Below are 21,371 nucleotides of genomic sequence, written 5' to 3' on the forward strand. Positions count from 1 at the left end.
CATCTAGCTATGCCTAAAACATGTGCTCTTCTATACCAAGCTGCCTCATAGTACTTAATAGTACTAAATAAAACTTAGTGAATGTTTAAAATTATTTTTGAACTCCTGGGAAAAGGCATTTTTTATAACTATAGTAATCAGTTCCATTTAAAAACAAACGCTTCAGGGTAATTCTGAGAATAAAGATTTATCACTTTGAAATAATTAGCCTAAGTGATTATAAGTATTCCACATAATAAAATCAGAAGAGTTTCCAAAATAATAGAGTGGAATATTGTAAGTCTTTCATTGAACAAGGATAGAGGAACCAGAGAATTTTGGAAGGCCAAAGTGTGGGGAGAAATTGATAAGCATTACATCACGTGTCACTTCAAATCCCATGCTTAAATTATTTAAATAAAGTTTCAAATTAAAAAAATTAAAAAAGGAAAACAGACAAAATAGTAAATACAAAATAGTAAGTACAAGAAATTAAGCCCATGCTATTCAGCTGGTTCATTCATTCCATCATAGGCATTGTCTGCATTTATTATAGATCAGAAACATGAGTATGGCTTACCTTCAGGCTGGTTTCAATAACGACGAAATTATAAAACATAAGATTATCACTCAACTTCAAGAAATAATTCCAAAGCTGAGTTCCTTATTGTCTTTTCAAAGAGTATCATAAGTTACTCTGATCAAACAAGAATATTTAAAATATAATTTATGCAGTCAGGAAAAGCTTATACAAAGGTAAGTCATTTTATTGAATTCCCCATTAGAAAATAAAGAAAAAGTTTCCATCAAGAAGACAGTCTAAATGACATTAGTGTTGTTACTTCAAACAGCTCGTTCAAAAACATGACTGACTAACGTGGATTAATGAAAAATACTTTAAAATAACAAATATTTACCTCATCTTCAACATCAATAAATGTACTCATATCTAGTTCCTCGGGAAATGTCATTCGATCATTCAGTTTAATCCTATGCATGGTTGTATAATCAAAATCGAATCTTTTCAGCTGTAAGGTCAGCAGATAAGGAAAATGCAAAAACCGAAGGCCCTAAAAAACAAACAACAAAAAGGGGGAGACTCTATTGAATATGGAATATTATCTCAGATTCCTAAGTATTAATCTCTACATGGCATTTACCTTCCGTGCATCACACTTCTTCTTACAACGTTCACAAAAATATTGATTTGGGCCATCCAGAATCTCTGGCTGAATAAATGCATGCAATGCTTCTTCCTAGTTAGAAAAAAATTTGTTTTATAATTACTTAAAATATTATATTAATGACAAAATCCTGAATAAAAACAGTTATAAGTAGAATGGTTAGAAATTTAGGAACTCAAAACGTACCAAGGAAAATTATCAACAGTAAAATAATATTATCACTATAAAAATTAAGCAAAAAAAATTATTTCATTCTACACAAGATTTGCCTTTCTTAGTATTGCAGTATCAGTCATTTCAACCTGATTTTCATTGACTTTACATTGCAGTGTTTGGCTAAATAATCTCTAAAAATATCCTCAGTCCTTAGATAAAAAGTAATTACACACTTCTAAGAAAAGCAGTTGCATGCATCATCTCAATCTTCTTATAAAGGGAAGCATTTAAAACTGTACAGTAAGTATCAAATGTTCTCTAAAGAATTCACACTTTTCATACACTTAAAAATCATGTAAGCATCCTTAATCGCCATAGTTAGGATGAGTCAGTAATCTGCCACTGCACTAGTTATAAAGATTGAAAAACACTGTGCAACCTTCTCTGTGTGTGTGAGATACTGCTCCATTTAGAAATGTATAATGAGGATCCTGGATTGTTAGTTTGGTAGAACCATGTGGTTCTCTTTTCTCCATACAGCATTACAACAGAAGTAAGAAACTTCATATAAATACTGTTAAAGAATCAGTAGCATAAAGTTAATTTTTATTTTAATAATTGGTTTTTCACAATTAAAAAATTAGTTAATATAGCATATAAGATTGGACGCATAATCTCAAATTTCATTTGATGTTCTCTCTTTTCTTCACACATGGGCTAAGCAGAACTACTGATAATATTACACATAAACTAATAGAAATGGAATCATTAAGACAGAGTATCTTCAAGTATTTTTCTTTTGATATAGGACAAGCTGTTCCTCAAAAGATAAAGGAGCTTAATGGTCATAGTTGCAAAACAGCTGGCAAAGCTTAGAAAACTACTGTCCACGTATTGTTTGATAGAGCTCACTTTGGAACAAGATAAAAGTAAGAAAAGACATAGATATTCAAAGGTGTCTAAACCCATCTGATCCCCTATTTTGTTCTCAGAACACAAGGAAACAAGTGGAGAAGAAACCAAACGGCTGGGGTTTTTTCCACATGACCACGCATTTTATTGGTGGTCAAATGACACATTTAGAAAAAAATTTTTTTTTCCTCTCAGGCATATTTTAGGGGGAAAAAAGGCAAGTTCTATAAAAAATAACAGAAAAACAAGCTTTAAAGAAATTACATCTATAGCTTAACACAGACTGATACTAAATGTCAGGCTTTCCAAATAGTGGTAATTTGAACTGGTGAAAACTCAATATTCAAAAAAGGATGGGGGAGAGGGAGAGTGAGATAATTATGTAACTCAAATTCTACTTTGGTGTGTGTGTGTATTGGTCTCTGGCTTATAGTTAACACCTAGAGATCTTTAAAAAAAATTAAAACTTAGAGAAAAGTTTAAAGAACAGAGAACTCTCAAATACTTTACTCATATTCATCAACTTTTAAACATTTTTGCCAATTTTGCTTTCTCTTGCCCAACCCAACATTATTATGTATCTTTGTTTTAGCCATTTGAGAGTAGGTTCACACCTCGTCATGCTTTGCCTCTTAATTTCAATATGACTTTTTAAGAATAAAGATATTCTTACACAAACAGTAATCAAACTCTGGAAAATTTAATATTGATAAAGTACTTTCATCATCCATATTCCAATTCTGTCAATTACCTTAATAATGTATTTCTCTCTATCTAGTACACAATCTATCCCAAGGCCACAGATTTTGTTTGGTCTCTTGAGATTCCTTTAATCTCGAGGCATTCCAGAGTTTCCCTTTCTTTCCTAACACTGATATTTTTTGAAGAACAGAGGCCACTTATTTTATAAAATGTTCTGCAATTTGGGTTTGTTCTTCATTATTAGATTTAAAAATTCCTTGCTAGGCTACTATGACATTAGCAAAGATATGCCCTTCTAAGGGTAGCATAGTCACAGGCCATGATGTACCTAACTTTCTCTTTGGTGATATTAGCGTTAATTATCTGGTCAAGGTATTGTCCAGTCTCTCTACTATATAGTTACTATTTTTACTCTCGCAGCTAATAAGCAATCCGTAAGGAGATACTTGGAGACCATGCAAAAATCCTGAGCCTTACCAAATCTTCCACCCTTGATTTTAACATCCACTTACAGATTCCTGCCTAAACCAAATTTTAATGTTTGCTTTCTGAACCAACTTGAAAATCTTTTTAATAGGCAATTTAAGCCCACTCATATTTGATATGACTGATATGCTTGGTTCTATCTCAGTCACTACTGTGTAATTACTGTGTGTGTTAGGTAATATTTATTGTGTTCCTTTGCCATTTTTTACATTTTCTTTTGGTGTTTAGCAAGGTTCGTAATTTTATTCTACAGTTACTTTTGCATTTACAGTTTTGTTAGTGTCCTTGGACCTCTTTTTCCCCCACCCTGTTTACTCTTTCTTAAGCTTTCAGTGTCTGCCAGTTTTAAATGATCTCCTTTATTCCCCACCCACACAACAGTCTGTGATCTTATTCTGCTTTCCCTTTCTCTCCTCCTTCTGAAAAGTGGTATTATTTGTACTTTGTCTAACATGTACATTTCATACTATTCTGCTACCCATGTTCCCACCCTTGTATTCAGGCCTTAATTTAATATAGTAAGTGCTCACAGTTCTTTTTGCCGAAGCTGCCCCAGTGATCTCTTGGTTGGGTTAAGCTCACCCTCTAATGAACCCCTCAACGGCTCATGGATATAATACCCAATGAGTTCTTGAATATTCAAACTTGTCTTTTTATAGCTGTCATAATTAAGAAAAACTTGCCTGGCTATCAAATCCTTGGCTAGTACTTTCTTGAGTTTCTGGAAATTGCTACTCTGTTGGCAGGATCTGCAGGTTGTTCTTCTGAAATGTGATGCCAGCCCAATTCATCTTTTTTTTCAGATGAGGTCTTGCTCTGCCACCCAGGCTGGAGTGCAGTGGTGTGCTGGCTCACTGCAGCTCTGAAATCCCTGGCTCAAGCAATTCTCTTACCTCAGCTTCCTGAATAGTTAAGACCACAGGCACATGCCACCACCACTGATAACTTTTTTTATTTTTTTTGTAGAGATATGGTCTCAATATGCTGCCCAAATTGGTCTCAAACTCCTGGGTTCAAGGGATCCTCCTGCCTCAGCCTCTCAAAATGCTGGAATTACAGGCATGAGCCACTGCAACTGGCCTCAATTCATCTTTAATAGTTTACTAAAATACATCTCAGAGTTTATCATTCCAGGTCCTTCAAAAGCTAGACTTAACATTTCCCTTATTCCCAGAAAGTTTCTCTGAATTATAGTTTATCTATTAGTTCTGGTCCACTGTTTTATTTTTCTTCTTCACAGACTCCAATTATGCTGGACACCCTTTGCTGGTCTTCTCTTTCAACATTTTTTTTTTCTGAGATCCTTTTTACTTTTACAAAAATCTCATTTCCATTCAATGTCCTTCATTAGATCTTCTATTTTCTCTTGAGCATTTTGTAATTTATTCTTCACTTCTAAGATATTTTTGTCTTTTTCTTCTGTTTCTTTCCAGAATTTGATGAATTCCCACTTCATTTCTTACAGCATTGTTTTTGTTTTTTAAATCTATTTCTTTGCTTAAGTTTTTGGATACCAGGTTTTGTGTTGCTCATTTGAGAATATTTAATTCAGTCAGAGTACCATGTTGATAATTCCAGAGTGACAACAGTTTCATATTCTAGATCTTACTGCTCCCCATATATTATGCAAAATGTAATTCTGCACATCTACTTATTTATTTATTTGAGACAGGATCTCACCATGTTGCCCAGGCTGCTCTCAAACTCCTGGGCTCAGGCAATCCTCTGCCTTGACCTCCCAAAGTGCTAGGATTACAGGCGTGAGCCACCATGCCCAGCCTGTACATCCTTTTACAGTATAATTTGCAGAATTCAGGATAGAACATAAAGAATTCTTGCATCCTTAGTTCTCCAACCTATCTAATTCATACACCTATCTAATTCAGATTTTTCCAGCTTTAGTGCACTCATTTGCCTGTGTATATGTGTCTATTAAGTTCCATACAATTCTATCACCTGTAGAGGTTCATATATTCAACGCCTGTCAAGAGACTGAACAGTTCCTATGCAAGGATAACTTGTGCCACCCTCTTATAGCCACAACCATCTGCTTCTCCTCTCCCTGCTCCCACCAAATCCATAAGACCTGGTAATAGTTATTCTGTCCCACAGTTCTAAAATGTTGTCATATCAAAAGTATTACATAAATGGAATCATAAAGTATGTAATAACCTCTTGGGACTGGCTTTTTTTCACTTGGAATAATTCCCTGGATATTCCTTCAAGTTTTTGTGTTTATTAACAGTTTGTTCCTTTTTATTGCTGAGTACTATTTCATGGTTTGTATGAACCACAGTTTGTTAAACCATTCACTTATTGAAGCAGATATGGGCTGATTCCAGTTTTGAATATTAAAAACAAAGATGGAATAAATATTTGTGCACAGGTTTTCATGTAAACATAAATTTCAATTTTTCTGGGATAAATGACCAAGAGTTCAATTGCTAGAGTTTATGGTAATTGCGTGTCATTTTATGAGAAACTACCCATAACATTTCACATTCCCACCAGCAGTGTATGTGTGATACAGTTTCTCCACATAGTCACCAGCTTTCCATGCTGTCATTATTTGTAGCCATCTGGCAGGTAAAGAATAATATATTCATTATGGTTTGAATTTGCATTTCCTTAACAGCCAGCAATGTTGAATATCTTTTCTGTATTTGACATTTGTATATCCTCTTTAATGAAATGTTATGTCTTTTGCCAATTGTCTAGATGAATTTTTCTAAACTGATGTTTTGAGAGTACTTTATATACTCTAGATATGAGTCCTATGTCAGACAGACAGCTTGCAAATATGTCTGGAGCTTCTCTTTATCATATGGGCTTTCAGAGAGTAAATATTTTTAATTTTAATGTTTGCTAATTGTCCCTTTTGTAGACTGTACTTTTGATAGCAAATCTAAAAACTCTTTGCTTAGCCCAGATCTGGAAGACTTTCTCCTAAGCTTTTTCTAAAAGTTATATAGTCTTACATTTTACATTTAAGTTTATGACCAATTTTGAGTTAGTTTTTGTATAAAGTCATTTAAGTCAAGGTTTATTTTTGTGATATGGATGTCCAGTTGTTCCATCACCATTTGTTGGAAACACCATTTTTCCTCCATTGACTTGCTTTTGTGTCTCAGTCAATAATTAGTTAGGCATATTTGTGTGGATCTATTTCTGGGTTTTCTATTCTATTCCACGGATCTATTTGTCTACCCCACTGCCAATATCACATAGTCTTGATTACTACAGCCATATAATAAGTCTTTTTGGCTAAGTAGTATTCCATCCCAAATCACGTAGACTGGTAACTTCCACTTTATTTTTATTTTTGAAAACTCTTAGCTATTCTAGCTTCTTAGGCTTCCATATACATTTTGGAATAAGCTTGTATATGTCCTCAAAAAATCTTGCTGGACTTTGACAGGAACTGCATTAAGACTATGTAATTATCTTTACTATATTGAATCTTCCAATTAATAAATACAGTATGTTTCTCCATTTACTTAAATATCCTTTTCAGTTTTTTTGACACAATACTGTAAATATTTATGAAGTACATGTGATACTCGATACATGCATAGAATCAAGTCAAAGTATTTGGGATATCCATCACCTTGAACATTTACCATTTCTTTGTATTGGGAACATTTAAAATCTTCTAGCTATTTTGAAATACACAATATATTGTTAACTATAGTCACTCTAATCTGCTCTCAAACACTAGAACTTACTGCTTCTATCTAACTGTATGTTTGTACCTATTAACCAACCTGTCTTTATCCCCGCTCTCTCAAACACACTGTTCCCAGCCTCTGGTAACTATCATTCTACTCTCTACCTTCATGAGATCAGCTTTATTTTTAGTTCCCACATGTAAATGAGAACATGTAATATCTGTCTTTCTGGTCCTAGCTTATTTAACATAATCTTTTCAAAGTTTTGTAGTTTTGAACACATAGGTCCAGTACATTTTTTGTTGGATTTCCATCTTTTTTCTTTTTGCAAAATTATAAATTGTATTGTATTTTAAACTTCACTTTCTACATGTTCATTGTTAGTATCTTGAAATATAATTTATTTTTTATGTTATTTTTATCCTGCTATCTTGCTAAATTCACCTATTAGTTCAGGGTTTTTTTTTTTTTTTCTTTTGGTACAAGCCTTGGGATTTTCTACATAGATAATCATATTACCTAAAAATACAGACAATTTTATTTCTTCCTTTAGTAGTGCTTTTCATTTCCTCTTCTTACCTTACTGTGTTGGCTAGGACTTCTAGGACCATGCTGAAAAGGAGTGGTAGGAGCAGACATACTTGCCTAGACAAGCTTGCCATTCCCTAGGAAGAAAGCAGTCTCTCACCATGAAGTATGATGTTAGCTATAGATATTTTAGATACATTTTTTAATCAAGTTGAGGAAATTTCCCTCTATTCCTAATAATCTGAGTTATTATAAGTGAATTTTGAATTTTATTAAGCGCCTTTTCTAAATCGATATGATCATATGAGTTTTCTTTTTTGGCCTGTTAATATGGAAGATTATACTCATTGATTTTTAAAATACTGACCAGTCTTGAATCCCGGAAATCAATCCTACTTAGTCACAATGTATAATTCTTTTTATAAATTGTTTAATTCCATTTGCTAATATTTTGGAAAGAATTTTCCCAACTAAACATATAAGGGATATTTTTTTTTTAAGAACTGTCTTGGTTTAATATCAGGTAAGAATAGTGTCACAAGACTATGGGTTTCCTCCTCTTTTTTTCTTTTTTTTTTTTTGAAAGGAAATTGTATAGATCTGGTGTTCACTGTTCTTCGAATGTTTGATACAAGTATCCAGTGAAACAATCAAGATTTGGAGATTTCCTTTTCAAGAGGTTTTAAATTATAAATGTAATTACCTTAACAGTTACAGGGCTATTCAAATTATCTAACTCCTATTGAGTTCTTTTCAAAGAATTGGTTTGTTTTATCTAAGTTATCAAATTTATGTGTGCAGAGTTGTTTGTTGTGATCCCTTTGATATCTGCAAGATCTATAGTTATATCCTTTTCATTCCTGATACTGGAAATTTTTGTCTTCCCTTTTTCTCTGTCAGTCTTGCTGTTTGTCAATTTTATTGTCTTTTCAAAGAGGCAGCCCTTTGTTTTGCTGACTTCCTCTGTTTTCTCATGTTCAATGTTACCGATTTCTCTGCTTTTCTTTATTATGTCCTTCCTTCTGCTTGCTTTGGGTTTCTTCTGCTCTTCTTTTTTCAGATTAGGTGGAAGCTTAGATTACTAATTTGGTCCTTTTCCTGTCTTTTAGTATATGCATTTAATACTGTAAGCTTCCCTCTCGGTATTGCTTTAGTTGTGCCTCAAAAAAACTGGTTGTTTTACTTTTCATTAAGTTCAAAATATTTTTAAAATTTCCCTTGAGACTTCCTCTTTGACCCATGGATCATTTAGAAGCGTTATTTCCCAAGTGTTTCGTGATATTCCTGTCTGCTAATCTGATTCCACTGTTGTTGAAAAAAATCACACATTCCATGATTTTTAACTTTTTGAGGTCTTATGGTCCAGAGTATGTGGTCTACTCTCGTATATATTTAATGGACACTTGAAAAGGATGTGTATTCTGCTGCTGTTGGGTGAAGCACTTTAGCAATGTTCATTAGATCTGTTGGTTGATGGTGCTGCTGAGTTCTACATCTTTGCTATTTGTCTAGTTGTTCTACCTATCAGTAAGAGAGGGAGGCGTGCTGAAGTCTGCAACTGTAATTGTAGATTTGTCTTTTTCCTTTTAGTTCTGACAGTTTTTCCTTCACGTATTTTGGCAGCTGTGTTATTTTCTGCATACACATTTAGGATTGTTGTCTTCTTGGTTGTTTGACACTTTTATTACAATATAACACCCCTCTCTGTCTCTGATAATTTTCTTTGCTCTAAAGTCTTCTTTATCCGACACTAATATGGCCATTTCTGATTTCTTTTGGCTTATTGTGTTTAGGGTTTGCTCAGCTACTCAGATCTGTAGGTTTATGCCTTTTGCTAAATTTGGAACATTTTCATCCATTATTTCTTTGCACCTGCCTTCTTTTTCTTTATTAATCTCCTTCCAGGACTTTAATGACACAAGTGTTATACCTTTTGCTCTCCTTCCAGTATTCCAATGACACAGTATTAAACCTTTTGTTATAGTCCCATAAGTCCTTGAGGGTATATATTTTTTTCAGTCTATCTACTCTCTGCTGTTTAGACTGGGTAATATGTATTATTCTATCTTCAAGTTCACAGATTCGATCTACTGTCTCTTTCATTCAGCTGTTCAGCCTATCCACTGGGTTTTTAATTTTGCTTATTGCAGTTTTCAGTTCCAAATTTTCATTTCTTTATATCTCTGATTCCCTAAAATATTCGTTGTTTTCAGTGTGCTTAGGATTGCTCACTGAATGTTTCTATGATGGCTGCTTTAAAATATTTATCAAATAATCCTAACATGTTTGTCATTTCAGTGTTTATGTCTACTGGTTTTCTTTTTTAACTCAAACTGAGATTTGTGATTTTTTAATTGAAACCTGGGCACTTGGGGTGTTATGAGATTCTGGACCATATTTAAACCTTCTAGTTTAAATGCCTCCTTTGACACTGTACCATCTGGGGAAAGGGCTCTGCCATATTAGTGCCAGATGGCATTAGAAGTCCAAGTTTCCCACTTGGCCTATGTGGACATCTGAATGGAGGAAGCTCCTTGTTAGTGCTGGGCAGCGGAAGGAATTCTGGGTATTCAGTAGGCCTCTGCTGACATAACCTTGGCTGTAAGGGGCAGGAGTATCTCAGTACTACACCCCAACACTGACACAAGCAGGAGGGGCTCGCCTCCTTACCCCTGGGAGCTGGTGAAGGAACAGATAATCTAGGCTTCCCCACTCAGCACTGGCAGGCACAAGTTGATGCAAGGCCTTTTTTTTCTGTGGTGTTTGGTTAGAGCACAGCAGTTAAGGTCTAAAAGTTTTCTGGCTTGCTAGGCTGTCTTTTTCCTGGTCCTTCAGTTAAAGAGAACAGGGTTTTTCAGTCTGTACCCATTGCTGTTTCCAGGCTGCCAGCTTCTTCAGTTCCAAGTCTGGGATATATTAGGCAAAAAGAAAACCCATGGAACTCACCACCGTGTTATTCCTTGGGTGCTGAGGTCCCTAGTGTATATGCCTTCTCTCCACCTTTCAGTCTTCTTATGTTTATTTTATATATAATGCTCAGTTGTTTTAGTGGGAGGAATAGGGCAATGTACATCTACTCCATCTTCCTGAAAGCAGAAGTCCCCACTTTTTAAACTTGTTCCCACTATGTCCAACCATACACATTCCTGGAAAAATGAGGGTAGAGTCTGTGGAAGAGATTTTTCTTTATCTGATGCTTACATATTTGGACAAATGTGGACCACTGCTTCACCCAAATGAGTTCTGTGGCTGAGTCACCCATGTAAGAATGTCCAAACCACCTGTTATATCAGGGTAGGACTTATCATATACACTTGTATAAATAGTTGAAATGCTTTTGACTTCATAAATACTTACTAATTTCACAATTTTCCATTCAAAACTTTAAAACAATCATTAAACTATGTTTACTTAGGAAACAAATCTTTTATATAATCTTATTTCTCCAAAGGCACTATATGAAATTACGCAGCTAAACCCTGATCAAACTTTTGAACACGTTTTTGTCATAATAAACAGGTATTTAAATGTACGTAATGAATAACAGAATAAAAGTATCCTAAAAGAAAATGGCCTAGAACAGTGTCTGCCATAGAGTAGGCACTAAATAAATGTTGTATGACAAAATATACCAATAAAAAGATAGTGTCTAAAATTTTACTGTTAAATAAAAAAACACTTCCTTAGATAATGTCAAACATGAGGCTACATCGTTTTTCTTTAATTCACAAATTATGCTTTCATAATTAACAAACAAAAAGTTAATATTTCTAATTTCTATGTATTACTAGAATATACTTAGAACTATCTCCTTATTTAATACATTCTCACATGTGGTTGGCAATAAGCATAGTCAAAGTTACTTTGATCTAGTCAGTGAACATAGAAGGTTCTAACTATCTAATAAGTCATTAAGAGCAAAATTATTTAAAGATTACTACAAGTAATTCTTCAGCTGATATTAATTTTTCAGGATTAATAAAAAATATGTAAAACAACAGGAAATTATAACACATATTTTAGTATTCTCACTCCCTCTCAACATCCCAAGGACACAAATATAAACAAAGTAGTGACATTCTTAAATCACCTTAATCTAATGTAGAGCTTCCCAGAATGGCAGAAGAGCCTTTCAGTATTGATTCCCTACTTGGATGAGTAAAATGAAGATCAGAAATCTAACAAATATCAGTTACAATAACTAAAAATCTATTGAAAAAAGAAAATATTATAATAAAAGGCTTTTTTTGGCCTCCCTACTTTAGGGGAGCTTATTTTTTAAACTGCAGAAGTCTCCCAGCACTCATTATAAAAATAATCTGTTATCATACTAAAAAAAAAAACATAAAAATTGATTGTGGATATTATAATAAGTTAGATGAGTGCTACTTTCAGTCCTATTTTAATCCTACCTATTATTTGCAAGTTAATTTATTTGACCGTAAAGATAAAACAACTCCAGAAATTGGACATTTTAGATGAAGGTTTAAAAAAGAAAAACCCTGGCTGGGCATGTAGCTCATGCCTGAAATCCCAGCACTTTGAGGCTGAGACGGGAGGATTGCTAGAGGCCAGGAGTTTGAGACCAGCCTGGTCAACACAGTAAGACCCTATCTCTAAAATAAGAAACAAATATTTAATAAATTTTTTAAAAGAGAGAGAGAAAAAAGAAAAACTCTTCAATTTTTAAAAGACCTCACTCTTAATTATCTGAAATTAAACCCATAATATTGTGGCACACTAAACAAAACATACAATAAACAGAATATATAACCATCAGTGTGTACGTGTGTGTGCACATGCACATGCTAGTGTATATGTCTACATCTATATCTTTTTTTTTTTTTTTTTGAGACGGAGTCTTGCTCTGTCACCCAGGCTGGAGTGCAGTGGCGTGATCTCGGCTCACTGCAAGCTCCGCCTCCCGGGTTCAAGCAATTCTCCTGCCTCTGCCTCCTGAGTAGCTGGGAATACAGGCATGCACCACAATGCCCAGCTAATTTTTAGTAGAGATGAGGTTTCACCATGTTTGTCAGACTGGTCTCAAACTCCTATCCTCAAGTGATCTGCCCGCCTCGGCTATCTAAAGTGCTGGGATTACAGGTGTGAGCCACTGTGCCTAGCCTATGTCTATATCTAATATATTAAATAAGACAAAAATACCAGTCCACTAAAAAAGGTGGAATAATAATTTTAAGAGAGTCCAGTTAAAATTTAGGCCAATTTTATATAATCTGAATGAGTGATTTTACGATACCTCTTTTAACTAGATTTTTGCAATCCATAATTCCAATTCTTTTTAAAACGTCAAATTCTTTTTAACATACACAGTTAACAAAATACAAAATGGCAAGCAGTGACATATAACCAATTTTAGATGCTGTATGATGATATTTGTGGACTAAGAGGAGTTAGGTTATAGATTTAAATTCAGAAAATAATGAGAAATCACTTACCTCTAACTAAAGTTCTCCGAAGGTAGTATCCTCCTTAGAACCCCTATCTTGGGTAGTTTCACCTGCTGTAATTTCCCTCAAGAGATTCCAGCAAAGTCTAGAAAGTTTTAAGTTCTCTTCTGCAAGCCCTATTAGCGCATGTGTATTATAAACCTGCTCACATACTGCTTCATAGCTGCAACTTCCAATTCCCACTGAACCACCACCACTACTACCACCCATGTATCATCAGTGGAGGATACTACCTTTGGAGAATTCCATTTAGAAATGTGATATTGTTCACATCCCCAGAAGTATCCTCCAAATCACTCCATTACTTTGTCTATTAATGTACTTAAGAGAGTGGTGGCAAATCAGCAGGTGAATAAATAATGACATAAAGATTTAGCTGAGCAATTATATTTGCTGAATACTCAAATATAAGATTTAATATAGCAAAAATTAGCTTCCTCAATATTCAATTAATATGTTAAAAACTAAACTAAATGTATATATGGAAAAATTTTCATAAAAATACTTTAATAAATAAGGTAGAAAAAATAGTCCATTATCCCTTGGGACTACCAAATATTTCCCTAGTATATTTTGTCAGAGAAATGAGAGTATTGAAAAATTAGTTAGGAAATCAGTCATTGAAAGACAAATGTTAATTTTTCAATGATTTTTTCAGTATGTCATTTCTACTTTGAACTGCCAATTAAAGCAAAAATAAGGTTTAAAAGATAAAAACCAAAACTAGCCACCCAAACCAAAGCTCATTTAATACACCTAGATGGCCATTTAAAAAGGTAGTATTAAACATCTAAAAAACTTTTCAAATATACTCAGGAAGCCGACTATGAAAAACAGTAGCGGAAAGGAGACTTGATCTTACGCTACCCAGAAAAGGTCTTTTACTTAGATGCTTGCCTTGGATCCCCATTGACTGATTCCATAATTTATTGCTGGTTATTTCCTAATAGCCATATAAAGGTAGGAGAAAAAATCAAAAGGAATCAATCATCCTAGAGGCCAGAGGAATAAACCATACTTGCAGCACTATCTTAGAAGTATAGAAAAGCTTTTAAAAAACTGATTTTTAGCTACAAGCCACCATCAGTTTAATAACAACATAAATAAGACCAAAACATAAAACATAATGAAATTCTACTGTTTAAAGCTATCTTATTTAGCTTTGAAAGCTTCCCCTGGCACATGGTAGGTTCAAATAAATGTTTTTGAGCACTTTAATTTTAAATATCAACTTAAGTCTTTCCATTATTTTCCTGTTGTATAAGTAAATACACATACGTACAGATAAAATACAATTAAAAAATTATAAAAAAGCAATTAAGAAATGGATGACAAATGGAATGAGAAAATCTCAGCTAATCCTCCAATTAGATACTCAGTATATGAATAATTAAGGTGATTACAGTTTTGATTCTTTGAATTATCTGTGCTACTACAATGTATGTTTTTTAAACTAAGTATTTAGAGTAGGGATGCTTCTTTTAAAAATATGGACTGTTTGTCATAAAAACCAGAGGTGCTTTTTCCAATTTTAAAAGTGTATGGATCAAAACAATTCCCCCAAAACAAAGTACTTTCCAGTGCAAAAAGTGGTCACAATAACAGCATTTATAAAATAGACTGTTTAGAGGTGAAAAAAAGATAAAAGTGAAATCATCTAATCACCTATCAAAAAGAATAAAACACTGAACCATGAGGCAGTACATTTGCATTAACTTTCTCTCTTATAATACATGCACTATTAGGACTCACTGAAGGATCAAAAATCTTCTAGATCTTGCTAATTTAAATGCAGGAATGACTAACAACCCAAGAAGGTGTATCTAGGATGATACTTACCTTACAAGAGATTATACCACTGTGCTATTATGTATTCTGTGTAAGGATACACAAGCAGTCAGGTGAAAGGTACACACCACACTAGCAAATGCTTGGCTGGACCCATAAGGTCGGATGACCAACGGAATATCAAGATATGTGTCGATTCGCCAACCCTCATAACCACATTCCAGACATCTCACGTAGTCCTTCAGCTTGCCTTGATAAAGCTCATTTATAAGATCAGCCTAAAAATAAAATATTTACATTTTTAAGTGTTCCTTAAAAATAACCTTTAAAACATGTAACATTCTACACTTTTTAGAATGGTTTACAAAAGGATATTGATATTTACAGCTAAAATCTTTGAAAACATTAATATTTATCTATATTTATTATTATATATTAATATTTATTTAAGATTTATCTAAAATTTTATAGAAAAAATCAAAACAACACAAATCACCTAAAATCAATAAAATTAGATTAACACTAATTTGAGTCAGTGTGCAAAAATTAACGATTTCAATACTTATCATGAGAAAACCCAACGATTAATGTTTTGATGAAATCAGTTACCAAGTAAGCCTCAAATTATCTTTACATTGAGAGTAAATCCTAACCTATCACTTTAAGCATGTTAATAATTATACAGCTAAACAATTGGTTGAGTTTTTATAACTTACATATGTATATCACTTCACACAATAATATATTCTGATGTATAAATCATATCCTCTAGCTAAAGATGCAAATCAAACTTTTTAGCTTTCAGTAATACACATAAAACAATTTTATGGAGAAATATTACACCACAATCTTTTAAAAATGTATGGAAATTCAAAAAAATCTTAAAATGCACCTCTCTCAAAATATCCTCACCTAAAAGAATGAATCTCTCACCTAGTCCCCAAACTTAGTTAACTAGAGCTTTTCTGACTCAAACACGGCAGGTAACTCCCTAAGTAAGGGCCAAAGAGTTTTGTACCAAAACGTGGGAACTCAGTAGGAATGCCCCAGCTGATCTTAATGGTAGTGTTGACCCACAGAAAGGGATGTAACAAGGAAAAAGGGTAACTTCAGACCTATGAAGAAGAAACAGCCCCCAATACCATCTACATAGTTACTAAAACACAGCCCCATAAGACTATGGAAACTAGATCACTAAATGAACTTAAAAATTTTTTCATAATCTAAGTAAGAATAGGCATGAGGATAAGTGTACTACATTTTGCCTCTTTCATAAATTTACATTTCTTCAAACAAATAGGATTTATAAGGCTTCAAACTGGATTGACCATCGCCGTCTACACTAATACCACTTATTTAATGAAGCCTTCTTCATTCATCAGCGTCAGTCATATGTGATTGTCTTCTTCACCTAGGACGGCCTTTTGAAGTGGTTCAAACCAGTGTTTTCCAAATACTGAAGAGCAAATCACCACAAGAAAATAATTTACGGCCGGGCGCGGTGGCTCACGCTTGTAATCCCAGCACTTTGGGAGGCCGAGGCGGGCGGATCACGAGGTCAGGAGATCGAGACCACGGTGAAACCCCGTCTCTACTAAAAAAAAAAAAATACAAAAAATTAGCCGGGCGTGGTGGCGGGCGTCTGTAGTCCCAGCTACTCGGAGAGGCTGAGGCAGGAGAATGGCGTGAACCCAGGAGGCGGAGCTTGCAGTGAGCCGAGATCGCGCCACTGCACTCCAGCTTGGGCGACAGAGCGAGACTCCGTCTCAAAAAAAAAAAGAAAAAAAAAAAAAAAAAGAAAATAATTTACACTGCAACCCAGTGCATGTAACTGTAACAAGAGCTTCATAAAATAATACTTACTCTTATGTGATATTCTCTTATGCTCTATTCTATTCCATTTTTTGAAAATGCTGTTGTAGGCCCAATAAACTGATTTTATAACCCATGAATAGATTGTAATCTAGATTTTGAAAAACTCTGGTCCAAGCCATCACAGTAGTTCCAATCAGATATCAGACCCTTCTAGCTACCTTATATACTCTTCCCCTTTTATCCCTGTGACCTTCATTTACTATACCCAGTATAAAACCTCCCATGTATTGAGCCCCATCCCCATTCAGCCTTACTCCTCATCCCAACGTCTAATGTTCTTTCCACTTCTAACCTGCTCCTCTTTCCATTACATAAGACTCGGGTTAGATTAATGAGGATCCTAAATGTCAAATACATATGACTATACTTCATTGGTCAAAATAAAGGTAATGCTTCATGACTATACTTGTGTTACAGATTACAAGACATATAGTTTACCTAATTATCTGAAAATGCTGTTCAAACATCATCCCCAAAACACATATATACAGTTTTTAAATGTATAATTTTCAGAGCTAAAAGAGAACTTCCAGGTTATACAGCCCAATTTCCTCAAAGATAAGAAAACTGAGGTCTAGGGTGGTTTAATGACGGTATTTATAACTCAGTCAATGGCTAAATGAGAACTCAGTACTTTCAATTTCCCATTGGGTACTTTAACCATGAGACTAATCCCCAAGTTTTAAAACATTCCAACAGAATAAAAGCCATTTAAGGTAATGAATGATTTATTAGGAAACAGTCCCCTTGATTTGAGAGATATAAATTACCTGTTCTGTTTGCTTCCATTTCTGTTCCAAAGCATCAAACATGACTCTGCATAGTTCTTGTACATCATGCTGCTGCCAAGCTATTTTAAGATAAAATTCAATTAGAAATAGCTATAAACTTAATGTAATGAAACAATCTGTTGTTTAAAAGCAAATAGGAAGAAATATTGAAAAGTCTACCTTAAATAATGCCAAATTTAAAAAAGAACACAAGAATATATATGACAGTCATGAAAAGGCAATCACACACCAGAAAATAGATTGCAGCATTCTATAAATAACATATGCTTTATGGTGCTACAATATTTGTCATGTTTGTTATTTTTGATTGTAGAGTTATGAAATGTGTTAGAAAATATATGACAACAAACTTGCAATGAAAGGTTTAAGATAAAGGTAATTAAGTTATGTGTAATGTGTTTGTAATATTATTGTCTCCTAGAATTTGTTTGAATATTAGAACACTTATCATTACAAGAGAATTAGTACCCTCACTACTATCCCATCCAAAGCTCCTTGTAACATCTGTGGTTTCAATTGCTCTCTTTTTGCTGGTTTGTAACAAAACAAAAAGCCTTTGAAGTTGGTATGGAATACTTGTCACTGGATCTTCTTCAGATTCTTCAAATTCCCACCTATTAAAATAAAATGTTAATAAATTATTTATAAAATGATTTTATTATTTAAAAGCATAATTAATATCAAAATCATAATGTAAGATTTTAATCCTGGAAGCTATACAGAGTTTGAATGCTAATTGAAACTAATAATATCTAATGAAACATTAGTGTTTCCCTAATTCATAAATTCAGAAGAACTTCAGACTTTAACAAGAAAAGGCAAAACAAGGCAAAAGTTCTCAAGAAAAGAAGGCAAAGCTCATTTAACTGTGGAACCTGAATCTGACCATAACCTCTGTCCTAATTATTAATTCACAAAAATACAGGAAACAGAAGAATACTATCACATGAGATACTATGGCATACAATCATCAAAACCCAAACTGCGGAAAACTACAGGATAGATGACATCAGCTTCCTATTTTTTGCAGGGAATAAATTGCAAGGATGAAAAAAGATGAAAGAGGATTATAAACAAATTAAATAGATTAAGAATTTTATTAATCAATTGCAATATACAGCTCATATGGATCCTGATTTAAACAAATTGTTAAATGTCGCAATCAGGAAAATCATAGCCCTGACCTGAGATATAATTTACAGATGGATATGATGGAGGTATGCTTCCAAACAATCAAGTTGGAGGGTATAGACAAAAAAGATTGATTATGAGTTGACATTAATAATATTCAAAGCTGAATGACTGGTGAAGAGGGATTCATTACACTATTTCCCTCTTTTTTTTTTTTTTGAGACGGAGTCTTGTTCTGTTGCCCAGGCTGGAGTGCAGTGGGACGATCTTGGCTCACTGCTATCTCTGCCTCCTGGGTTTAAGCGATTCTCCTGTCTCAGCCTCCCGAGTAGCTGGGATTATACACATGCACCATGATGCCTGGCTAATTTTTCTATTTTTAGTAGAGACTGGGTTTCACCATGTTGGCCAGGCTGGTCTCAAACTCCTGACCTCAAGTGATCCACCCACCTCTCTCAATTTTTGAATGTTTAAAATTTTCCATAATAAAAAGCTTTTAAAAGGGAATATAAGAAAGTAAACAAAATAATAATCCAGGTAAGATTTTCACCCTCACAAACTTATGATAAACAGCAGTCTAGCCCTAGCTACAGCTACTGTCTCAATAACAAGTGAATTCCCAACTGAAGAACTTAAGATCTCATGGAAAGAAATAACATTGAGGTACTAAAGTTGGTAATGTACCCACCAAAGTCTTTAAAATAATTCTATATTCATAATATACACCTAAGACAAAATATTAAGTAACAACAATATTAATGTTATTTTACATTTTAATTTAGGAGTAAGATTACTATTTCCCCACTTTTTAGTTTCAAAAGGAGGTTTGAGCTTTAATTTTTCTCTGATGCACTTTACAGATATACTAAAAGACTTTTTTTTTTTCTTTTGGGAATGGCTTTCTATTAGAGTGTTCAATATTTTTCTTACTTTAGGACTGAGAAGTCACAGCTCTGTGTCTCATCTTCCTTTTGTTACACACTGGCACTCCCTTCCGCCTCACAGAAGTCAATGAAGTACATTTCACCTTTTTCTTCTCAAGGCTTCCCTGCAAACACCTCTATTCAATACCTGACTTCTGCTTTAATCCTCCCCTCTTCTATTCTCAATCCCCAGCTCCCTTTTTTCTAGTTATCTTCAATAGCAGGTACTTATAACTGACATTATGAGATCAAAAATTCTCTTGGTAACTGTGACAAAATATTGGTTAAGACAGAAAATGCTCAAATTTCTAGTGTGGGAAATTCACTAACAGGGAGGAATTACTGTAAAATAAGACTGAATTCTCACCTGTCCTTTAGTCCTGGTACAAATACCAAATCTTGCTGGTACTTGCCGTTACCTAAGTTAGAAACTTTGGTGCATATGTGAGTCTTTCCTTTCCTTTACTCCTAAGTAAAATTTATTACTAAGCCATGTTAGTCTGAAATGTAACCACTGCCACCATCATCATTCTGACTCTAATATACGGTCCACGCCTGGTTTAATAACAGATTCCTCCAGGGTTCTCTATCTTTCAAATCAATCCTGTACACTGCACTATATAAACTTTCCTAAAACAATGTATTTAACCCATCACATACATTACTCCAAATCAAGTGGCAGGTTCTCTGTTGGCTACTACACAAAAAGTGAAGAAAATAGGCTGGCGTGGTGGCTCACGCCTGTAATCCCAGCACTTTGGGAGGCTAGGAGGGCGGATCACGAGGTCAGGAGATCGAGACCATCCTGGCTAACACGGTGAAACCCCGTCTCCACTAAAAATACAAAAAATTAGCCGGGCGAGGTGGTGGGTGCCTGTAGTCCCAGCTACTCGGTAGGCTGAGGCAGGAGAATGGCGTGAACCCCGAGGGGCGGAGCCTGCAGTGAGCCGAGATGGTGCCACTGCACTCCAGCCTGGGCGACAGCAAGACTCCGTCTCAAAAAAAAAAAAAAAAAGTGAAGAAAATAAACAAAACCCTATCCTTTTATGCTAGCACTATTCTCTGGATAGTTTATCCTTTTATGCTAGCGCTACTCTCTGGATAGTCAATCCTTTTACGCTAACGCTACTCTCTAGTCTATCCTTTTACACTAGTGCTACTCTGTGGCTAGTCTATCCTTTTATGGTAGCTCTACTCTGTGGATAGTTTATCCTCTTCCACTAGCACTACTCTGTGGATAGTTCAATGAGGTTCTTAGTTCTACATTAAGAAACATCATGAGTGCTCTCAGGCTTTGTTTCCCCACCTGCTATAAACTTCACTCTATTCTCACAATCTCAAGGCCTTCCTTTCTGTTTGACCTCATGTCTGTCTCCTACTTCCTTACTCACCAGGATTGTCACAACGGATTTCTAATTTCTTTTCTTTTTTGAAGACATTTACACTTCTGGCTTCTTATGCCTTGTATGCTCTTACTGTAAATCTTTAGAGGGCTTGTTCCTGTGAAGTTCCTGGAATGTCCTCAGGGAGGCCCTTACTGTCTACCACCTGAAGCTGTGACCTCCCCTCCTCTTCTCCTGACAATTACTCCCTCCACATTACTCAGCTTTATTTTCTACCTGGCATACATGATTCTGTGAAATGAGCTGATATATAGTTTTACCTAAGGAAGCTCTAAATGAAGTACTTTGTCTTACTCATCACTCTAATCCTTATACCTAAAAGAATGCCTAGCACACAGTAAGTGTCCAATACATGTTTGCTGATGAATAGCCCTGGC

At 34.6% G+C, this 21,371-nt stretch overlaps 1 protein-coding gene across 8 annotated transcripts in view; it reads right to left on the reverse strand.

Annotated features, from left to right (window-relative positions):
* USP47 (ubiquitin specific peptidase 47) overlaps nt 1-21,371 on the reverse strand; it is a 123,322-nt gene that overhangs the window by 43,815 nt on the left and 58,136 nt on the right. For all 8 annotated transcript variants that reach the window (XM_055282411.2, XM_055282406.2, XM_063641987.1 and 5 more), the window contains 5 exons: nt 18,006-18,151; nt 17,517-17,596; nt 15,000-15,149; nt 1,140-1,235; nt 897-1,049 (listed from right to left, as the gene is read on the reverse strand). In XM_055282411.2, coding sequence (XP_055138386.1) covers nt 897-1,049; nt 1,140-1,235; nt 15,000-15,149; nt 17,517-17,596; nt 18,006-18,151 — 625 coding nt within the window. The remainder of the gene's footprint in view (nt 1-896; nt 1,050-1,139; nt 1,236-14,999; nt 15,150-17,516; nt 17,597-18,005; nt 18,152-21,371) is intronic.

Source organism: Symphalangus syndactylus, chromosome 6, assembly GCF_028878055.3.
Source record: "Symphalangus syndactylus isolate Jambi chromosome 6, NHGRI_mSymSyn1-v2.1_pri, whole genome shotgun sequence".
Taxonomy (NCBI): domain Eukaryota; kingdom Metazoa; phylum Chordata; class Mammalia; order Primates; family Hylobatidae; genus Symphalangus; species Symphalangus syndactylus.